Source organism: Lutjanus erythropterus, chromosome 9, assembly GCF_056507025.1.
Source record: "Lutjanus erythropterus isolate fLutEry1 chromosome 9, fLutEry1.hap2, whole genome shotgun sequence".
Taxonomy (NCBI): domain Eukaryota; kingdom Metazoa; phylum Chordata; class Actinopteri; order Lutjaniformes; family Lutjanidae; genus Lutjanus; species Lutjanus erythropterus.
In genome coordinates, this window is record NC_139325.1 from 12,406,977 (window position 1) to 12,430,495 (window position 23,519).

The 23,519-nt window shown below is 41.9% G+C and overlaps 2 protein-coding genes across 3 annotated transcripts in view; one reads left to right on the forward strand and one right to left on the reverse strand.

Moving 5' to 3' along the window:
- LOC146321128 (teashirt homolog 1-like) overlaps window positions 1-16,685 on the reverse strand; it is a 46,595-nt gene extending 29,910 nt beyond the window's left edge. The window contains exons 1-2 of one of the 2 annotated variants that reach the window (XM_084726173.1): window positions 16,506-16,685; window positions 13,941-14,493 (exon numbers count right to left, since the gene is read on the reverse strand). In XM_084726173.1, coding sequence (XP_084582299.1) covers window positions 13,941-13,980 — 40 coding nt within the window. In that variant the 5' untranslated portion in view covers window positions 13,981-14,493; window positions 16,506-16,685. Of the gene's footprint in view, window positions 1-13,940; window positions 14,494-14,700; window positions 15,679-16,505 lie in introns of those variants that run through there. The other variant, XM_084726171.1, reaches the window with a different exon arrangement.
- LOC146321129 (prostaglandin reductase 3-like) lies at window positions 15,806-22,268 on the forward strand. Its single transcript, XM_084726174.1, has 2 exons — window positions 15,806-16,384; window positions 20,811-22,268. The coding sequence occupies exons 1-2, from the start codon at window positions 16,101-16,103 to the stop codon at window positions 21,739-21,741; spliced, it is 1,215 nt and encodes a 404-aa protein (XP_084582300.1). The 5' UTR covers window positions 15,806-16,100; the 3' UTR covers window positions 21,742-22,268.
- Window positions 22,269-23,519: the final 1,251 nt, after the last annotated feature.

Below are 23,519 nucleotides of genomic sequence, written 5' to 3' on the forward strand. Positions count from 1 at the left end.
AGATTCCGGTTGGGCAGGATGGCTGGTGTCTCCCACTGGGTCATCTGTCATCCATGTGTCTGACTGGAGGACGAGCACACACAGCTCTGGAAACATCGCGAGTACACACACTCCCACAGGAACTGGGATGAACTAAGAAAAGTATGCCACACACACACACACACATACACACACACACACACACACGCACGTACGTACGTGGGCATGTACAGTATAGATGCAGTCAGATAAATATTCACACTCGAAAAGAGGTTTCAGAGCAAATACCCGCACTATCAATCTTCAAACGGTGAGAAAAAAAATGAAAACAAAGCCGCGGTGAGATTTTATTTCACAGGGCAAATGAGTCTAGCCAATGAGCTGCTCCCGTAAGGCCTGCCCTAACCCTCCCTTCCTGGCAGATTAGCCTATCACGGCATCCCATTGACCTCTCCACTCCATGCGCCGCCCACGCAATGGGTGAGCCAGCATAAAGAAGACCAAGCTCTCTCTTTCCCTTTTTTTTTTTCTCCTCCGTGTACACACTTTCTTACTCTCTCTCTAATCATATCCTGGTTCTTTCACTTCCTCGCTCTACCCCCCCAACACCCCCCACCTTCCCCTTTACACCCCTCCTCCCTCTCGTTTCTCTCTCAACGGCTGACCTGTTATCAGCACTCTAGAGATTTAACAGCCAAAAAAAAAAAAAAAATAGGCGAGCGTGAGTCAGGCGTGACGGAGGGACGTTTCCCAGTGTCGCCTCTCAATCTTCATGTGATCTCACACACACACAAATGCACACACACACACTGCACCCACAACTACAAGACAAACACACTGATTTGAAATCAAGCAAAATGTCCAAATATCATCACTGCCGGTTACTCAGTCACGTCCTGTAAAGATCATGACGAGGTGACGGATGTGTGGGTATGAAATCACAGGAATGAGGAACACCAGGATTCAGGCCATTCAGCCGGGCTGCATACACACTAATGAGTAAGAGTTCACTATGTGTTGCTATGGGGACCAGGGCTAGTTTGACTAAAGGAAAGCAAAAGAGCGAGAGACACAGGGAGGAAAGAAAAAGGAAAACAGCATGGAAAGAGAGGAGAAGTTGGGTGAGGATCTAAGAGACAAAGGAGGAAAAAAAGATTAGGGTCAGACATATTGATACATTTGTTTAGCAATATTTCTCATTAGAAGATGCCTCTTAGGTTTAATATGTCGGACTGTGTATTGGCCAGAATCTGTCAGTCCAATACATATCATGGTTATGGTTATGATTCAATATACTGCAATACTGTACTTCAATATATGAATATATGGATACTGCCATACTGATACCACCATATGCATAAAACCTGAGTAAAAATGTTTACTTTTTATGCAATTAAAAAAAGCTAATATCAAGTACATGAGTCTATGCACAGATCCAATACCACGTCATTAACTGTCCCCAAAACTCTTCTACCTCCCAGCTGTGTCCCATATGTCTTTTTTTACCCCCCCCCCCCCCCCACCCCCAGATGATGAAGTCATGTTCTGTTGCATTCATTCTCTGTATGTATTCTATGTTCATGTTTTATGAAGACCTGAGCCAGGCAATAAAACAATAGTAGCAATCATCCACACAGGGTTAGTAGTATAAAGCTGCAAAACGTATTAATATTCACTGGTATTGTTTTGGTACTCGGTGTTGGACAATACACAAACTTCAGGTATCAGGAAGGAAACAACGGCAACTAAAAGATGACCCATACGTCTAAAATGTAGGGCTGAGTTTTGGCAAGAATCTGGCGATCCAATACATATCATGATACAGGGGTTGAAATTCAGTCTGTTGCGATTGTCAGTAAGGTCATATATTGATATATATATATATATATTTTTTTTTTTTAATCAAATTTTAGGAATGCTGTCATAGGATAAAGAACCCTTTAAAAAGTTACTTTTTTATGCTGTCAGTAGAGTTGTTCTGATAATGACTGACCCCTCAGCATCGGACAATGTGCAAAGTTCAGGCATCGGAAACGGTATCAGAACATCTCTAAGATAGATAACAATACTGCAATCTAGCGGTTGGTGGTTTAAAAACGACACAAAATGAACCACTGCCACAAATCTCTGCATGTATTCCCATATCACAATACAGTGTTTTTGAGAATTGATACAGTATCACAAAACTCCTCAGGTGTATCTATATTTTCTTAAATCCCTACTTATATGGTGGATATATTTCACCATGTTTATTGTGAAGTGCAACACTGTTCTCAAAGGTGAGCTGTTTTGACTGCATTTAATAGTAAATTGGATTAAATAAAAAGGCAACAATATTTTTAGTTTTATTATTTTTATCATTGCTATTATTATTATTGGCTTAGAGTACTTTAGTATCATGTAATTCTGTTTGATAGAGAAAATATTTGTAATTTTTGGTGGCATGAAAATCACTCAAATTAACACCATGCAGAATTATAAATATGAGCTGTATACACAATCCAGCAGCGACTGTAAAAGGCTTGTATCTGTCTGAAACTAAAGTCAGAGGAACTGAGCCGGAGAGAGGAGGAGAAGAAAGCAAAAAACACGTAGAGAGGTGCAGCAATCGTCCGGACTGCGGCCACCTGGGGGTCGCGACCTGCCTACGACCCCTTCAGATGTGCACTCTGGCTGGGGTGGGGGGTGTGTGTGTGCATCATTAGGGCTGAGTGATGAGTGGTGGCCATGTCTGACGACTGCAGGGGTAGAGCCCCGCCACAGGACCCACACTGCATTTATAAATGCCAGAGGGCCGTCACAATGCCGTCAACAGCACCAGTGCAACAGCTGTGTTTGTGTGTGTGTGTGTGTGTGTGTGTGTGTGTGTGTGTGTGTGTGTGTGTGTGTGTGTGTGTGTGGTAAGAGGAGGGGGATTGAACCGCTGCTGGTATGAGCCCCCCCTGTTAACAAACTGCCTCTGTGACCCACAGGATATTGCTATACACATGTAGACAACAAACACATTGAAAACACACAGCGCCACTGCCACTGTGAGAGCATTCCTCCCGCTAATGTCCATCCACATGAATAGAGTGGCCACTGTAGCCATTTTGTTTTTGTTTAGTCTCCTTTTTGCCCAAAGTTTGGTTTGAGCGGTTTGATTTTCTCCTTTTAATCACAGCTGGAGGAGAGGAAGAGGGAGGCGTGAGGAAATGAAGGAAGTGATATGACAAGAGGGGCAGTGTGCGGAGGCAGGATCCCAGCAGTGTGTTGTTGTAAGGAGGCAGCGGCACTGGGACTCCAAGGTCAGCCGATAAACACCACATTCACAAGTCGAGAGCGGAGGAAGGTGGAGAACTTGCAACCTCCCTGTTCCTCCACCACCAACAACTCCTCCAGTCCTAGCCGAGCATTCGCCTCAATTAATCACCGGAATTGTTACACCATGGTAATACCAAAAACAATCTCCATGATCACACGCACAAACAAAATTTCAAATTGCTATCATCCATCTCACCTGCCCCAGTTAAAAAGCACAGGGAGGGGGACGGGGGTGGCTGGGTGAGCCATTCATTGGCCTCCGTCTCCCTCTCTGTTCCAAAGGCCCGGCCAGTGAGATGATGGTGAAAAATTAACGGCAGGCAGCCAAACAAGTAAAGGCGCCAGGGTGAGGGGATCAATGCACGGCATCCGCGGCGGGAGCAGCTATGTAAAACACTTGCCTTAAGTCAGCCGCATCCGGTTAATATTTAATCCCTCCATCCATCTCCACAAAGAGCATTTCCCTTTTAGCTTTAGCTGCCGTTTACTTTGATTACACACAACCGTTTGGGGTGGATAGGGTGGTGAGTGGTGGTGGGGGGGGCAAAAGCAGGAATGATAAGAGAGCATGGTGGGTGATTTGCATGGGGATGGAAAAATATTCTCAGGTTTGATAATCGCTTGGAGCAGTCTAGTGCCAGTGTGAGACAGAAGAGAGAGGAGGTAGGCCTGAAGAAAGAATTAAATAAAAAGAGAGAGAGGGAGAGAGGTTGAGGCATTAGGAAAAAAAAAAAAAAGGTGAAGCTCCGCAAAAACAAACTGAATTTCACTCCGAGGGGGTTGCCTTATTTAAAACAAGAGATATGCAAATAAAGCGAGGAGTAGCGAAATAACACTGATATTATCTTCCTCGGTTATTTTCCGTGGCAAATGATTTCTAGGGAGGAAATCCAAAACTGTAACTCCCAAGTGAACATGCAAATCCATCTGTGTATTCCTGGGGAGCCTCGTGCGCTCGCTCTCATGTTGCTTTTTCGCGTTGCTGTTTTTGCTTCCTCCTTCTACCGATTGAAGCTTCTCATGTTTATTCTGCGCCGACACTGAAAACTGCATTTATTACAGAAGCCAAGGAGTAATAACTACACAGCGTCAACAGCGTGGCACCATGCACATAATAACTTTAAAATTCATACAACATATGTGCATGTAAGGGGCAATTATATGGTGTATTATTAGAAATAAAGGTATGTAATACGAAACTTTATGTCTCTCTCTTTATTACTCATACACACATCCTGTCACCACTTTGGCCATAGTCTCATACACATAATGCTTTCTATTACACTTTAACAATTAAAGTGAAATTAAACCGCATGCCACCGCGCTGATTTAAACCTCTAAAAATTGAGAAAATATGGCAAATGGAGAACACACATGCTTAAATTTCCTCCTTTTTTTTTTGCTGCGAAGCCAGAAGCCTGCCGACCCAAAAAATGTGTTTGTCAGCCAGCGGGTTTACTGGAAGGGAGCCTTCGAGATGGGCAATGGCAACTGTTCATTTTCTCACTCATTGACCTCAGCTCTCCACTTTACAATTGTGAATAAAAGCGGCCCTGTGTTAGCCAACAGGGCAAGAGCACCAGAGGATCAAGGGAAAGCAAGATCTAGGTTAGTCTGCAGCCACTGCTTTGCAAAAGGTGAACACACTGCACACTGTCTGAAAACACAACCACACACACACACACAGAGCAGGGATGTAATGAAGGGGCTTTTTAACCTGTAGCATGGAGTTAAACACCATACAGCCTGATCTAAAGCTTTATAACTGAGGGTTATTTAAAAGTTCAAATCATCGTATTTTGACACGCACATAATCGCGTCCTTGCAGTAATGCTGAGTTACCTGAGATTCAAACAGTAGATCATGACAGCTACAAACGGACAAAACTGAACACCATCCACCTACAGACACATCACCGCGATCACTAATACGCTGAGATATTGACCAGCGAGCATCTGCCGCTGGCTGCCGTTTCAAAAGGGGGAAGAGAACCGGGGCTGCGGGGCCTGTGACAACACTGACAAGGGTAAAGTGTTATTTTGCTCGCACGCCGACAGCTGGACAAGGGGGTGGGAGGGTTGCGGGTGGGGGTTGTTGTAGGGATGGAGGGACGTGTGTGTTTGAGTCGGGAGGGGCGTTCGGCCGGCCGGGCAGTAATTCTTAATTGACACCTGTCAGGATAATGGCGGCAGTCACAGCTGTTGCGGGAGAATTTGTCCATCGTCCCGTTCATCTGTCAGCTCTAATTCCCATCCTAAAAGCTGCCCTCCGCCTCCACCTCACCACCCTACCCTCAAACACCAACCCACTACCCCTCACCTTGCAATCAATCCACCCACATCGACCCCTACCCGCTATCGCCACCTACTTCAGGGTTCAATGTTAATGTTTTTTTTTTTTACTTCAGTCCAGCAAGTGGGTCAGAAATCTACTTGCTTGAATTCAGTGTTTACTTGCGACTATACAAACTGTTTTATTCATTAGTGGTTATCAAATAACCGCAAAGACTATTTTATGCCCTGATGAAGACTCAGTTGAGCCGAAATGCGTTGGCGTACCCATGATTAAATAAAGGATATTTAAATTTATTATCAGAGTGCCTCAGATCATTCTAGACTGACAGCCGTTACTACACACTTTCATGGTCAGTAAGTTGGACTGTTAGTGTTTGCTTTATTTTCAATTCAATGTTAGCCCCATCCTTTAAGAGCACCTGTTTTTTTTTTTCCATTTTTTGCATTGCCAATACTACTTTTCTGACCCTTTGCAGCACTCCCAATTTTTTCTTCACAGCAAAGACTAAAATGGCTTGTCATGTTTAATCTAGAGCTGCAACATCTATAAAATGTCAGAAAATAGTGAAAAATGTCCCTCCCAGTTTCTCCAAGTCCACAGTGATGTCTTTAACTGTCTTGTTTTGTCAGTCCAAACACAAAAGACCTTCAGTTTAATATTATATAAAACAGGGAAAAGCAGAAAATCTCGACACGCAAAGCTGAAAACAGCATTTTCTGCCAAATTACTTTAACCATTAATTGATTATCAAAATAGCATCTTTTTTTACCACATGCCCAGTCGGGCAAGTGAGTTGCTAGATTTACTTGCCCAACATGGCATTTTACTTCCCCCGGGCGAGGGGGCAGTTCTTTTTGTTGAGCCCTGTTCGTGCTGAGGGACTAAACATCAGCAGGGTTCAACAATATTGTTTTTTTTTTCCCCTGACCAATAGGACAAGTGGGTCAGAAAACTACTTGCCTGTGGTCAGTTTTTACTTGCCCCTATAGAAATAGTTTTATTTATTAGAGATCATCAAATAAAATGAAAGACTAAAGTTGATTGCCATATTTAATTAAGAGCTGCAACGTCTGTCAAAATGTCTGTCCAAAGATAAAGAGTCCAAAGATATTCAATTTAATGTGATGATAAACAGAGAAAAGTGGGATATCTCCATATCTGAGGGGATGAAAACAGCATTTTTGGGCATTTCTGCATGAGCAGTTACTTTAATCATTAATCGATTATAAAATAGTTGAATTCCTATTTCCTGTATTCCTATTATTCCTATATGTTGAGCCCTGATAGGCGCCACTTGTTCTTTCTATCGCTCTTGATTCCATTCAGTTACTGGAACAACAGTACAAATAATGCCAAAAACAGACCTTTGTTATATTGCATTTAAACCAAAGTATTTGGCAAAATGTAGCACCCGAAAAAACAAAAAAATTCAAGAGCACACAGTTAAACTCTTCCACTCCTTTGCTCATTTGTTTCCCTTTCAGCTTTTCATTTCCCCAACGATCTCCACCTAACTTTGTCTGATGAGCTACAACCGACAGACAGGAGCACAGTTTAAAAAAAACAACATTTTTTTCATCCCTGTTTTTCACTCACCCCCTCCACCTCCTCCTCTACCACCAGCACTTCTCTCTTTCTCTCTCTTTTCTCTTTGCTTTTGAGTGGCAAAGAACGAGTATTTATCCAGAAGAGAGGGGGATGTGAGATGAGAAACATGCTGGAGAGGGGAAAAAGAGCAAGAAATAAAGGGAGAGGGAGTGCCGAGGAACGAGAGGAGAGATGAGAGGTACGTGAAGGAGACGGAGAGAGGGAAAGAGAGAGGTAGAGAGGCATAGAGGAAGAAGAGACGGAGGAGAGGGAGGAGTGCGCAGGGGTTGGGTGTCCCTGGATAGGGCTTTTGCTCTTCTGTAGTGGGCCCATCTCGTTTGTCTTGTTTGTTTGTTGGCATCAAAGAGCTGCCTCTCACTCCCCCTGCTAACTGATGTAATGAGTGGGTAAGCTACATGTTTTTTTTTTCCCCTGCGCTGAGGAATTCAAATACTTATTAGACAAAATATTCTGTAATTGCTCATCTTTTATTGATAGAAGTAACATGTTAAATTTGGCTCTAGCAGACTTTCCCATAGCCTCTCGAGGAGGCACTGCACTGATCAAGAGAGCAAATTTACCCTCGGCAACTGTAATACTTTACTTAAGAAAATTTGAGATGTCAATTTTTGTGCCTTAAATGTTGCACGACTACTTCTCTTGAACGCTTCCCCTCTTATCTTCCTCACGTCTCAAATTATGTGCCGGGGAAAAAACAAAACTAAACACAACATGCGAACAGTTTTTCATTAACAAGCTCAAAAGCCTTACATCCCCACTGTGGAGCCTTAACAAAATGTAATTACTCAGCACAACACAAATATTACATAGTAATTAAGCACACTTAACAAAGAGCTGATAACAGCAACAGCATGCCGTTTATCAAAGCTTTGAGCTCAATGTGAGTCGGAAGTTAAAAAAACGAGTTTGTTATGCTGCTGCAACGTTGAAAAATGAGAACAAATATTCTTTATTTGGGGGGAAATTGTTTTTCTATGGCAGTCAGGAGTAAGACTGCTTGTCAGCCCAGTCCCAGAGGGCTGCTTTCTATCTGTTTCAGACTTGATTTTCTCAGTCTTGGATTTTTTTTTTTTTTTCTTTTTTGGATCCCATGACTTGCTGCTGTTTTTATGTGCTGCAAGGCAGGCAACAAAGCACATCTGGCTGCTTTAATGATATGATTTCCCATCATACTAAGCCACCTCCATTATGACCTCCCACAGAGACATGCTGGCTGCACTTAAGCATTAGGTGTAGGTGTGTGTGTGTCTGTCTGTCAGTCAGTCTGACTGTCTGTGTTTATGGTTGACGGTGTGTGTGTGTGTGTGTGTGTGTGTGTGTAAAGTGCAGCGAGGGCAACACACTGCTAGTGATGGCAGCAGTGTGCCCTGAGGGCAGCTTTTGTTGAGAATGCCCCGGAAAGACTCAGAAAGAAAGAAAGAGGACGTGACGAGGAGGGGTATTACTGCCATGGTGTGAAATATATCCTTATCTGTGTGAACAGGAAAAGCTTAACACATGCAGCTTAAATCTCGCTAATACTTTCCATTTCAATATATTAGTTTTTCACCGATAATCAATACAAAAAAAAAACTTACATGGGGATCTTGAAACTGTTTTGGAAACAGGAATAGGGCTGCATAGTTAATCAAAATATCAGCAAAATTGCAATATGGTCAAGTGCAATATCCAAATGGCAAAAGCTGCATTTTTTATATATAAATAAAGGAAAAATGTGTGACAAACAGCTTTATAATGAAGTACTATAGTCCTGCAGAGATAGCCTGGCCCACAAGAAAACATGATCGCAACAATCATCATAATTTGTTGCAAATTTCTCTGCAAAAATTATCAAATCAATCTGTCATTATAATCGCAATATGTTTTCACAATCTCTCACAATTTCACAATATCCTGCAGCCCTACAAAGGAGTGCAAGAATTTTCTGTGTGCAAAAGCACTGCAATATGCAAGGATTATAAAGTAATGCATGCAACTAAGAAACTAACACCACACACACTCAAACACACACAGACTAACACAGGGGCACTTGTGGTGACTCAAGGCATTAGAGGAGCGAGCTGAGCATGTTTGACCTTTGACTGCCTCAAATCCCCGATGTAAATTTAACTAATAGTTTCGGAGGGTGGCGCAGGAGCAAAAGTGGCTATCGACGAGGTCGATCGATGCCACCTGCTAACGACACCACCGCTCCAATTAGCGTAACCTCTAGCCGAGTCCGACCGCACACTAAAGGGAATGCCCAGGAAACATACAGCACAACTGAAAGGATAAAACTGGCTGCTGTGGATCAATATGTGTTCCTGCTCTGTCTGATACCACCCCCCCCCCAACCCGTTTTGATCGGGTACGGTGAGCAGATTGGGTACGGTGAGCGGTTATGACAGTCAGAAGTGAGAAATATGTGGAGCTGCTGTTTAGGGGGTGTTTTCGTGCTCCTGTGGGAGAACAGAGAGGTGATCTGAAGGCAGGCCCCGCTAAAGAGGATGACTAATGCGTCGTGGTTGCCGTTACACTCGTTCAAGTTATTCATTCCAGGAAAACTAACACCGGTCAGTGCTAAGCTACAAACATACACACGCTCTCTCCCCCTCTCCTTCTCTCTCTCTCGCTCACACACACACACACACACACACACACACAAAAATACACACTTTTTTCACTGAATTCTTACATAAACTCCCCATTTCTCAGAAGCCTTAAAGCATCGGAAGTTACTTTCAGGCCAAAGACACTAGTTTCTTTGCTCAAAATCAACTTTCCAACCAAAGCAAGTCTGTTCTAATTCTCAGGAAGGAGGGTGAAAACCGGCAACATTAAAAGTGAAAAAAACCACACCTAGAGGTTGCACACTGCTGTACTCCTCGGGACGCTGGTGCAGACAGAAGGGTAGGGGGCACATACATCTCAGCATGCTGATTATTTCGAGGGGGGGAATATCACATAACAGCACCGTCAAGTAAGAGCACAAAGGTCGCTGTGTAATCGTAGCTACCCCGGGCATGCAAAATCATTAATCCCAGGGCACACTGTGATTCTCTTGCTCAGAATAAACTGCAGGCCTTCAGCAAGGCGGCTGCAAGCAGCACCGAGTTGGAGGAGGACGTCGAGCCAAAGTAGACCGTGTGTTATGATGTGCCGGTGATTTACTAGCAGGGCTGCAACACATGCAAAAGTGTAAAAACTTCAACTGTGAACGTCTGTATTTTTAAAAAACGGTGCCTGGGATTACTTTGGAGTGCTGATATATCAAGCGGCCTGAACAGGCCCGAGCTGTGTCATTAATATAAAAATAAATAAATCTCCTGCAACAGTTGGAAAATTTCCTCCCCTCACATTCCAGTCCGAGAACAAAGAGGAAACTTTGCGAAAAACGCGCAGAAAATTAAGCTGGGTAATTGAAAGGATTCAAAGTGAAAACAAAGGAAGGAGGAGGTAGAAAATGAAAAGAGGGGAGAGGGAAAAGGTTGCGATGTAGCTGGTCCTGGCTCGCTTATTACAAGGTTATAAGAGCAGTGGCGGTGGGGGCGGTGGGGGCTCACCGAGGTCATTAACTGGCATTGTCTCCTGACGTGATTAGTCAGGTAGCAAAGTCCATTTGTCACCTGCACAGGCAAATTGAGTTGGTGCTGCACTAGGGGCTATGGGGACTGTATAATATCAACTTGATTACATCAAGGCAGCTGCGGACTTGACACCTTACTGAATTTGTCAGCATTAATCGTTAGGGCCTGTCACAAATCCATCAGCTCCACAGATAATTAGGGCTCTCTCTAATGAAGCCAACGGGAAGCAACCTTACCCCCACCACCACCACCGCTGCTGCCACCCCCCCTCTTTATACGCACACACACACACACACACACACACACACACACACACAGTCTTTCTTATAATTAACCATCGTGCTCCGCAGAAATAAGAGCGACTATCTTATCTGCTCTTCCTCCTTGTCTTCCTCCTCTAAGACTATCTAAGCCTCCCTCGGATGAAAGACGGCGTCACTCCAGCCTGACTTTTAATTGTTCCTGTCCTCCTCACCTTTAAATCGAGTGGTTTAGTGATGAAGTGAAGTGGAATAACACATACATGAACATGCATTTGTGCACAGAAAAGTGAATACTGTGAAGAGAGAAATATATATATATATATATATATATATATATATATATATATATATATATATATATATATATATATAAAAATATATCTTTTTACTTGCTTTTTCATGCAGGTTTTCAAGGTTTCTATCCATCTTAGATTTAACTATTTGGGATTTCTAAATATGAATTCTGAAAACTTGATGAAGATGAAAGAGTCTAATAAAAACTACATATTTTTTTCTGTAAAATATGCTTTGTGTTTTGGGCTATTTTCTGTGGATTTTAACACCACACTCACACACTCAAACTTCAGAATATCACTTGAGAAAATCATGTTGGAAAAGTTGCATTTGAGAAAGAATTTAAATTACGTGTGAAAATCAATTTCTGTGCCTGTACCTGCCCTAAAAAATTGCTTGAAATTTTTAAGAAAATTTTAAATACAGGGGAGAGTAAGGAATTTAAAATATCAGGTGTTGCTACAAGGCCATGAAAGACATTTATGTATTTATTTATAAGCTGACTACATTATATGAAAATAAAGAGTAAAATTTCTACAACTGATTTTTTAAAACTCCACAATTCTGACTTTCGCCATTTCTGTGGTTGGAGCATATTTTCTGCAGGATTTGGCCATGAAACGCTACAATAAACATTACATAACAAAAAATATTCTCCAAAATAAAGGTTCAAGGTGAGAAAAAAAAAAAGAAATCTGTCGAGACAGTCTGCTATTGTCGTATTAATTGTCTGAGCTCTGATTTCCATGTACAGTCCCACCATGAGCAATTTCCTCTCTGAGCTGCAGCACAGAGAGGAAGCCACAGGTCAGTACCAGCTCCCAGTGGAGCATCAGGCTAGCCTAGTGTGTGTGTGTGTGTGTGTGTGTGTTAGTTTTTTGTTGCTACTGGGAGCATGGAGTGGAGGGCGTTATCTCTGACCGACTGTCATGTCCATGGAAGAATGGAAAGCATCCAGTCTGCCAAGCTGTGATTGACCATTACAACCCATGATGCGCATGGCACTCAGTGGACAGTGTAATGGATCAATGGTGTGTGTGCGTGTGTGTGTGTGTGGTGAGGAGAGGGAGGGGAGGGAGGGGTCACAGCGATGTCATGTTTTCATGCCTCCATCTACATGCAGAGAAACTAAACGGGAGTCATTCTGCTCCCACCATGGTCGACCTTTTCCAGTGGAGTATTTCACCAAAACAACCAAAACACACACATGCGCACATACACTCCCAAAGTCAAGTGAGGCCCAAAATAACTAAATCTGTCTCCTTTCTTCATATCGTGGGCCTGGAATCATGCGAAAAGTGCTTTTGCTAGAAAGGGAAAAGAGGAAGGCAGCGAGCACCGGTTGAACGTTCTCCATCCTACACTCCTTCTCATCCTCCTCCTCATCCTCATCACCACCACCACCATCACCACCAGCAGCAGCAGCTCCCCGCTTTAAATGATAAAACCTGCTGAGTTCAAAGTCTTCGTCGGCTGGCCCTCCTGTTCGACCCGCTTTGCACCTCATATTTCAAAATCTCTTTAAAATTCTGTAACTGTCTTTTGTTCACTCCAGTTGTTAATGCCTAACTTCAAAGGCTCGGCCTCATTAGCACAGAGGTAGAAACCCCTGTCACTCATTTACATTTGTTTAAAGGCTGCAGGGAGACGAGAGAGGAAAAAAAAAGGGGGGAGTCCAAATCCAAACCACTAGAAGTCAACCTTGTCGGTCCTCTCTGCCAAGACCTGGTTTTATCAGTTGGTCACATTGCAAATATAATACTCCCCTCCAGCAGTGGATATTGATTTCATTACTGGACTGATTCTTACAGTGAATGTGGGGTGAATTTGGATGGGAACGCGCAAAAAAACCCTCAACGTTTATCTCTAGGAAGAAAAGGCATTTGAAAAGGAATGAAACACCTGATTAAAAAGGAGTGTTTGGGTTGATTTCGTCTCTGATCTGCTCAACATACACACCGTGCTTTCATCTGCTTTTAGTAAAATAAAAAGGTGATTCTCCAGCAACTTTTTTTTTTTTGCTTTTTCCTGGTTGAGACAACAGGAGAGTGTGTGTTTGAGTGGGCTAAACCTACCAGAGGCATGCCTGTCTTCATGGAGGGATTTATTGATGTTTATCAGGGATGAATAGATCAAAGACTGCCACATGACAGGCGATCAATCACGCATCAAATCAAGGATGGCAATCCTCTAATAAAACAGAAAGAAAGGGAGAAACCGGCTCTCACCAGTTTTCTCCCCCTTCTTTCCCAGTCAATTATTCATCATTACTCACTCTTGAACCTCAAAAGCTCCCTTTTATCCCCCATAACATGCCATTTAGTTTATCTCACCATTCTTAAGAGAACTTTCCTGGCAAAGGAGGATAAAAAAAAATTCTCACATACGTGTGCGTCATTTGCGCAATTAAGACGCATTTTAAACACAACTGTGGGTCAGAAGGGGTCGACCTGCGCGCTGTGTTAATAACACAACAAATGTAATTTAAACAGAGTTGTAAAATAAATCTCAGCATGCAGCAGAAGTAAAGAATGTGATGTGGAAGGAGGAGATATTTCTTTTTGGAGCTTGTAAATAAAAACTAGTTGTCTACTGGGATGGGAAATGGTCGCTGTGGAGGGGCGGGTTATACCTGCTGATCGCCGCGGCTCTTGCTGCTTTCTCCTCGGCATAGTGACCGTCACTTTCCACGGTGCTTCTCATGCAGGAATTACAAACAAATCAAGTCTGTCAGTTTGGAAAAATCATCCCGTTTTTCGGGGTAAGGAGCTTTTTTTTGACGTCTTCTTTTCAAAGTGGCTGCTCTTTTCTGGACTTGATGGCTGGATCGGCTTCGAGAATACAGAGCAGGAAAATTACGAAGGGATTCGGCCAGCAGCTCCTGACACTTTCATGTCCATCAAAGATCATCTTCCTTCATGTCTCTCATGGCAGGGTAAAAAAGAAGCACCTTGAAACCCAAGTTTTCAGTTCACTCCCCCCTTGGAAAGAGAAAAAAAAAATCCCCCTAATCTCCAGCGCTGTTTGGAGGGGGACGAGACTTTGCTGCGCCTTTTTACGCACACCAAACCTAAAAAATAAATAAACTCTGGCGGCAACCAAACAAATAAGTCCCGTGTGAGCGCAGCGCACAGCTCTGATAAGTAATGTATCCTCGTGTTTCCTTCTCTTCTTGTGCCAGAGACCTGAAACAGAGAAAAGGGGGAGAGGAGAAAATAGACAGACAGGCATTAGATGGGTTAATGTCAGTCCCGTCACCACCACGCCACCTCAGCCCGGATCCAGCCTCACCAGTCCGGCGGAGACTTTTTCCTCCCTCCCCTCCTTCCCTCTTTCTCTCCCATTGAGGAGGAAAAAATAAATGGGACCAGCAGACTTTCTCTCGTACTTACGTTTTAAGAGTCGTGGAAATAATTTCCACCGCTCATCTCATCGCATCATGGACAGACAGAGTCGCTTTTTTGGGAAGGGGTGGCTGGTTGATGCGGTGGAGAGGATATCACTTGAGAGAGAGGGGGGAAACAAACAAGACGCAGGCGCATCCAAAAGCTTCGCCAACAAACAGATCAGGTCGACATGGACTCAAATATTTGTCTCTTTTGAAAAAAAGGCGAAAAAGAGGGAGGAAAACTCCAGGGGACTGATCCGAGGGCTCCCAAAAAAGAAAAAATGGAAACGCGGTGGATCCAGAAGCTGTTTCAGACAGTCTCAACTGATAGACAGACGCATCGAGTGGCTTTTCCTGCTACATTTTTACTCCTCCCCTCTCCACAAGCGTCACCCCTGACAGAGGAGCCTACCTGTCAATCTTTTTAATTGTCTTGTTTTCCCCCCTCTCTCTCTCCGTCTCCCTTTGCTCGAAAAAATCCCAAAACCTCCTACAAAGGAAAGAATCCTTTCGGAACTTAACGGCAGATAAACTAAAAACAAACTTACACGAGCGTGTATCGCAAACCACAACAAGTACTCCACATGAATAACGTTGTTACAACTTAGATGTCACCTTTAGATAATAAAAGCGTGGCACGAGTTAGAGGTTCGGCTCCCACTGGGGGTGGGACGAAGGTTGAATGGTCCAATATGTTGTTGTAACAACAGTGTTACAGGATTATTCTGAAAAGCGTCGATGCTTCCAGAAAATGACAGACAGATGACAATAGATGATAACACCGCTGCGTGAATGCAAAGCGAGCAACACTTTGACAAATCGCTGATGCAGGCTGTGGTTACAGGTGTAACATGTGGCCACAAACATGTTTCGGTAACAGCAGCCCCCCCCTCCAAAATAAAATCAAAATAAATAAGAGCGCGTTTACGCAAGACGCGCAATTATTATAGTTACTGTTCTGATGTTTTTAAAAGATCCGACGTGGTCGGGGTTGTTTTCGTGGGAGGAAAAACGGTTGAGGATATGTTAGGAGATGAGGATTGATTTGTTTCACCTTACTAGGAAGTGAGTGTTGTGTCCGGGAAGGGGAGGGACTCCGACGACAAGTCTGGGGCGCTGCTGTGCTGCTTTACAAGGCTGCACCAGTGCAACGATTTGATCCGAAATACTCGATTCAGAGCTTGTTGTTTTGTTTAACTAACAGAGAGTCCCGCTAGGAAGAATTCTGGTTTTTATTTTTGTGTAACAGCGCGTTTTAGCCCCCACAACCCGGCCCGGCCCGGCCTGCACGCTGCATGTGCAGAGAGGGGGGGAAGAGAGCCTTTAGCGCAGGCTAATGGCAGTCTGGCTTATCGCTGCCACTAACGTTGAAGTTGTCGGTGAACTTTGTCACATTTAGGAGCCATGTCCAGCCAGCTGCTGGCGAGGAACGGCAGAAGAGCAGTGTCGCTAATCGGCGGGGGGCGCAGAGGCACCGACGCACTTTCAGGAGTTCATCTGACTGCGCGGCGCTCCATCATAGACATGTCCTACTCCGCGCACTTCATGGATTTTAAAGGATCCTCCATACCGAGCAGCATGAAAAAGCTGGTCGTAAACAAGCTCAGTCCTAATTTCAGAGAGGCCGTGTCCGTGCAAACCGTCGCGGTCCCTACACCCGGAGACGCGGACTTGCTCGTCAGAAATCGGTAAGTTGTTGTTTTTGAAAAGGTGGGAACAGAAACCGCGTTCAGAATGAGCCAGTGAGTCTATTTATGGGTCATTATTTGCTGCCGATCTATCAGAAGTTGTAGAAAGGGCTCCGCTTACCTCGATTTACCCATGTCCAGCACCTGCGATCATCATCATCATCACAAGATGGCAAAATACGTGAGGAATAAGCGCTGTACTGTAATTCCAAGTTCCGCCCTCTCTGCATTTGTCTATCAATCCATCTCGGCATCTCTCTCTCTCTCCCCTCTATCTCTCCACCTCTCTCTCTCTCTCTCTCTCTCTGTCCTCCTGTCTCTCTACGTCACCAAACTGCAAACAGAAAGTCACGGAGGGGGGGCTCACACTGGCATCAGGAGATGGAGATGATGGAGAAGGAGATGCAGTGTTACATGGCGCGGGAATTGCAGTATCATTTCTCTCATTCAGCAGCAGCAGAAGAAGAAGAAGCCAGCAGTGTGTTCACGGTTACAGGGGAGAGTGAAGCCATCTGAAGTCAGTCTCCATGACACAGACTCAGTGATTACTATAGAAATTAATTTTTTTTTAAAGTATTTGACTACATTTGCTCATGCAAGATGGAACATGTATAAAATCGTGTGTTTTTGTAGGATTCCTGATTCTATTTCTGATTCCAGCTGGAGGTGATATCTTACCCTAATTTTGCTTTATTACATTACAGAGTGTATATGAGCCTGATCTGATTTCACATGTTAAATTAGCATAACATTAACACATCTCAGTGTTTATGGTGTTATTTCCTGCCAATAAATCACATATTATCCATCAGATTGAGTGTAAACACAGTACATTAGTGGCTTACTGCCTTACAAAACAGAAATCAGGTGCCTGTGAACTAAGACCTTTGACTGTTAGTGAGTTATCACCGTCATGGGACCAGAGAAGGTGTTTTAACTAACAGAGCAAATAAATATTTCAGTTTATGGTGCAAATTGAGAGCCACATTGTGTACCATATTGCACAGCAGCAGTGTAATCGTAATGAAATGTCTAATGTAAAGGTGTTAAATGAGGAATCTCAGAGTGAGAAATTCATAATTGAAAATATCATGACTGCAGAGAAAGAGGTGCATTCATTCACAAGGAAGAAATTAAACTTTTTTACATTTTAGATGTTAGACTTCAGACTTTATTGTCGTGTTACTGATGACATCATAGATTCAGATCCTTTCAACACACAGTAAGTCTCAAGATTTCCCAGGTTCTCCGCACAAGGTCTGCAACTAACGATTGTTTTCATTGGCGATTAATCTGTCGATTATTGTCTTGATTAAATGATTAGTTGTTTGGTCCATGAAATATCTGAAAGTGTTGATCAATGTTTCTCAGAGCCCAAGGTGATGTCCTCAGATGTCTTGTTTTTTTTCCCCACAACTCAAAGATATTCAGTTTACTGTCATAGAAGACTAAAGAAACCAGAACATATTCACATCTGAGAAGCTGAAATCAGAGAATCATTTATCAAAAAAATATAGTAATTAATTTAATAGTTGATAGTTAATTGACTTATCATTACAGCTCTACAAGTAACAGAATAAAAACACATTTCTGTTTGTGGAATTGTGGTGCAAATTGAGAACAAAGTGAACCATACTGCACAGCATCAGTGTAATCCTAATGAAATCTTAAATGTAAAGGTGTTAAATGAGGAATTTCAGAGTGAGAAATTGATAATTGAAAAGATCAGGACTGCAGTGAAAGACATGGATTCATTCACAAGGAAGAAATGAAACTTTTTTTCATCATTTAAATTGTTAAACTTTAGACTTTTTTGTCTTGTTACTGATGACATCATGGCTGCAGATTCTTTTGACATCCTCAAGTCTCAAGATTCCCAGAGTGCTTCACACTAGGGTTGCAACTAATAATTTTCATTATCATTCATCTGTCATTCATTTTCTCCATTAATCGATTAGTTTGTTTGGTCCGTGAAATGTCAGAAAATGGTGAAAAATGCCAGTCGCAGTTTACCAAAGCCCAAGATGATGTCCTCAAATGTCTTGTTTTGTCCACAGCCCAAAGATATTCAGTTCACCATCACAGAGGATCAGAAAATATTCACATCTGAGAAGCTGAAAGCGGAGAATGTGGACATGTTTTTTTGCTTAAAAAATAAGTGAAAACAATTGATCAGTTTTGAATATAGTTGGCAGTTAATTTTATAGTTGACAACTAATCTGTTATTCAACAAATCATTGCAGCTCTAAAACTAACAGAGAAAATAAATGTTTCTGTTCGTGGAATTGTGGTGCAACCCGAGAACCATGTGTATCACACTGCAGAGCTTCAGTGTAATCCTAATGAAATCTCAAATGTAAAGGTGTAAAATGATGAATTTCAGAGTGAGACAGCCAGAATTGAGAGGCTCATGACTACAGTGAAGGAAGTGGATTAATTCACAAGCAAGCAATTATCTTTTTCCACATTTTAGATGTTAGACCTAGACTTAAGACTTTTTGTCTTTCTACTGATGACATCATGGATGCAGACCTTTCAACATACAGTAAATCCTCAAGTTTCATGTTCCCTGAGTGCTAACAATTATTTTCATTATTGATTAGTCTGTCGATCATTTTCTCGATTAATCCATACATTCTGTGCTCCCTAAAATGTCAGAAATATTGAAAAATGTTGATCATTGTTTCCCAAAACCCAAGGACATATCGTCAAATGTCTTGTTTTGTCCACAACCCAAAAGTATGACAATTTACTGTCATAAATGAGTAAAGACACCAGAAAATATTCACATCTGAGAAGATGAAATCACCGAATATGGACTTTTTTTTTTTAATGAGACAAAACGATTGATCAATCATCAAAATATTTTTGCAGCTCTAAAATTAACATAGAGAAATAACAGAAAAAATATGTGTAAATTGAGAACCACATGTACCATATTGCACAGCATCAGTGCAATCCTAATGAAATCTCAATTGTAAAGGTGTTAAATGAGGAATCTCAGAGTGAGAAATTGATAATTGGAAAGATCAGGACTGCAGTGAAAGAGGTGCATTCATTCACAAGAAAAACTTTTTTGTGTTTTGGGTGTTTCTGATGACATCACTGAAGCAGATCTTTTCAGCATGCAGTAAATCCTCAAGTCTCACTCTGCCCCCTCATATTTAATCCATGTGTGTACTTCTGAGTAAAACTTACAAGTATAATCAGTAGCATTTGCCCGAGCTTTTCGTAGTTTATTGTTGTGTCTCATTCCCAGGACACCAAATACCAACATTTTGGGTTGGTCAATTGTTAGGAGCACAGCAGAATAATGAGAAATACAGGCAGAGGGCAGGGCCTCTGCAGATGCACACTACACACTGACATATTGTTTTTTTGTTTTTTTTTTGGGGGGGGGGTGTTGCATATTATTCTTTTAAATGTACACAAGTAAATTACCTGCACATGAGAGACAGAGGTGGTATCATATTGTCTGATGTGCTTTTTATAATGTTTTTTGAACTGGATTATCCTGAGTGCTTGGTCCAAAATTATGCATTTTATTTTAATAATATTTTTTGATAAGAATACTCTTCAAAATGATGGTTTACGTAATTTCGTTTGTCTTTCATTTTCGGTATAAACAAAACACAATATCAAAATTTCAGGCCTACATTTCATTTGGTATTTTTCACACATCAGTGACATCTATCATATTATTATATTATGATGCTTGTTGAGGTTTTAAATTTGCTGAATTTTGGTGAGAAGATTATTAGATTCACAAGTGTTTTCAAGGGTTTTTGAATGTGTTTAAACTCAGTATTTTTAGTTAAGTATGAAACTGATTCCATAGATGTAACATAGTCAAATCAAGGTGCTTTGTTATATCATCATGACCTATCTATAAAGCGCAGAAGCATTATCTACAAGCTCAAAGTACACGTGTGACATGCACAGTAATGAGGCACAGCAAGCGTGCCGCTCTAAAAGACAGTAAATGATTTATTTATACATTCCTTTCTCACATATTTGTTTCCAACATGTTACCAAAGTAAGATGAAAACAGCCGTCTTCGTGTTGAGGCAAGAGGCAACTATCTAAGATTTTTTAAAAGTGCAGTTTGTTGTGGGTGTCTCTGAAGACAATGAATCATGACATCATGCAATGTGTTTTGTGATACAAACCTTTCCCTGTCAGCGCAGGACTGTTCTCTTCCAGAGAAAAAGGAGTCATTGCCAAAACAAACCAGAGTGTTTGTGCCCTGTGCAGACATGTCTTCAGAAGGAAGCTGAAGTCTTGACCTTCAGACAGGAATTGAGAGAATATATGCCCACACTAATGACCACATGAAAGCTTCTGGACATGATTGTGAATACTATGTGTGCATTTTTGTTTTATTTTCTCACATTTAATCCACAATTCTTGCTTTTCTGTGTTTCAGTTTTGTGGGAATCAACGCCTCTGATATTAATTACTCGGCAGGCCGTTACGACCCCTCCGTGAAGCCCCCTTTCGATGCCGGTTTCGAGGGTATCGGCGAGGTCGTTGGCCTCGGCCTCAGCGCCAGCTCCCGTTACACCATCGGGGACACTGTGGCCTACTTCGGCAGTGGTGCGTTTGCTGAGTACACAGTGGTGCCAGCCAAGGAAAGTGTGCCTGTCCCCACGGTGAAGCCAGAGTTCCTCACGCTGCTGGTCAGCGGTGCCACAGCCTACATCGCCTTGAAACGTCTGGGCGACCTGGCCAAAGGTGAGACGGTCCTGGTCACGGCAGCCGCAGGAGGGACGGGACAGTTTGCAGTGCAGCTCGCCAAACAGGCCGGCTGTCATGTGATCGGGACCTGTTCGTCCAACGAGAAAGCCGGCTTCCTGAAATCCATCGGCTGCGACAGGCCGATCAACTACACCGCGGAAGATCTGGCGAAGACACTGAGGAAAGAGTACCCACAAGGCGTAGACGTGGTGTATGAGTCAGTCGGAGGCAGCGTCTTGGAACTCGCAGTGAACTGTTTGGCCAATAAGGGTCGTCTGATAGTGATCGGCTTCATCTCAGGGTACCAGACGGCATCAGGGATCCCGCCCTTCAGAGGGGGAACACTTCCAGTCAAGCTGCTCCAGAAGTCGGCCAGCATCCGGGGTTTCTTCCTGCCACACTTCTTGAGTGACTACAGGGAGGCTCTGGGCAGCATGATGCAGATGATTGCCAAGGGGAAGCTGATGTGTGAGGTGGATTGTGGTGATCTGGCTCCAGAGGGGCGGTTCGTAGGCTTGGAGTCAGTCTTCCGGGCCGTTGACTACATGTATGCTGGGAAAAACCTGGGCAAGGTGGTAGTTGAGGTGGCACCACCCTCTGTTAGCAATAGTAAGCTGTGATTTACCTGATTGATAATGCACTAACAAAATCATACTTGAACTCAAATGATTGTTAAGATAAAAATCAACAGTTGTAGAGCTTTAATTTATTTTTTTACAGATTATGTGGTCACACTTTATGGTAAAAGAAACATGAATTATCATGAATTCATACATGACAGCATGAAAAATGAAAAACATTATTTCATGTTCTAACTCATCAACTAACATGAATGTACAAGAATTAACTAAAGCCTGACAAATATATCAGCAGATTGACATCGGCATATCACAGCAATATCAGTCTATATCAGCATCAGCATATATGTTGTCCAGTATGAAAACTTTTTTATAGAGAACATAATGCAGATTTTTATTTCTTGGCTTTATAGGCAGCATTTTATACACCAAACTTTATTGTTAAACTGTAAAAAAAAATCCTGCCTTTGTCACAATTAATAATAATGATATAGATATACCGATTATTGGTACTCTCATTGATACTACTCGCCATAATTTGGTGCAAAAAATAAAATCATCAAGTTAAATTGTTTTTTCCTTAACATTTTTCCCTGTTTATGTAACATTATAAAGCTGTTTATTTAACATCATAAATACCCATACCAGTACCATTCAGCATTCACCATATTCAGAAGCTTATCAATATTTCTGTACTATCAGGAACAGTACTGGATTAGTACAGTTTCTCAACATCTAGCCCTACTCTATACTATATTCTGTACTGGTCACACTCTAGAATTAACAGTGTCTCATGCATGTAATACCAGAACATATGTATATATGGTAATTAATGCAACAACTGAGGTATTTCAATCATAATGATTTCTGAGTTGTTGATGATGTTCATGTCTTCTTTATAGTGAAGTCTGCAGTTAACATGACCAACCAACAAACCTGACCAGTCACAGCACATGTATTCTGTTGAATTCAAAGTGCTGTAGTCAAGATTAACTAAGCATTACTTCATCACGCTTGTGGCCCCTCAAAATAAATCAGCCATGCTATACTTAGGAATTATGTATTTGAAAAAACAAATGCAAATTGGAGCATTTTCCATTTCAATTATTTAGTTAGGAAGAAACAAAAAGTTAGTATGTGGTTTCACAAATATGCCACCATTAATCATATGTTATTCATCAGTGTTAAAGAAAGACAGATCAGTACTTCATTGCGTAATGCTTTGTTCATCATGAGTACATGAGCACTGCTGTGACTAAGACAGTTTTTTGGCCTCTCACCTTAACTACAGACTTTCCTCTGAAGACTTGAAAATCACTATTAACTCATAAATCATAATGATTGAAATACATTAGCTGTAGCCTTAATTAATGTATTATTCTTTCATAAAGATAATAATGCATGGGGTACTGTTAAGTCTTGTACATGGCTAGTAGAGCAAGAAGCACTGCATTAATGAATGCATGCTTTTTCATGCATGAAATCATGTATGAATTCATGACAATTCATGTACCCTCACTATAAAGTGTTACCAATTATGTTTATTTTTGTAAGATGAATGATATAACATAATAAGTAAAGCTACATGTAAATAAACATAATAAGCAACTTTATTTTCTTCTCTCATGGTTTTGGAAACTATATGCAACACAAAGATATTTTCTTAGTAGTATTATTTATGTGAATGAATTTACTATGAAAATAAATCTGAAAATCAACTAATAATATGCATTGATGATAATATTGCACAAATGTTCTAACTAAAAATCAGAAACTGTAGCGTCTGTAATCTTGCCCAGAAATTTTTTTTTTACAGTGTT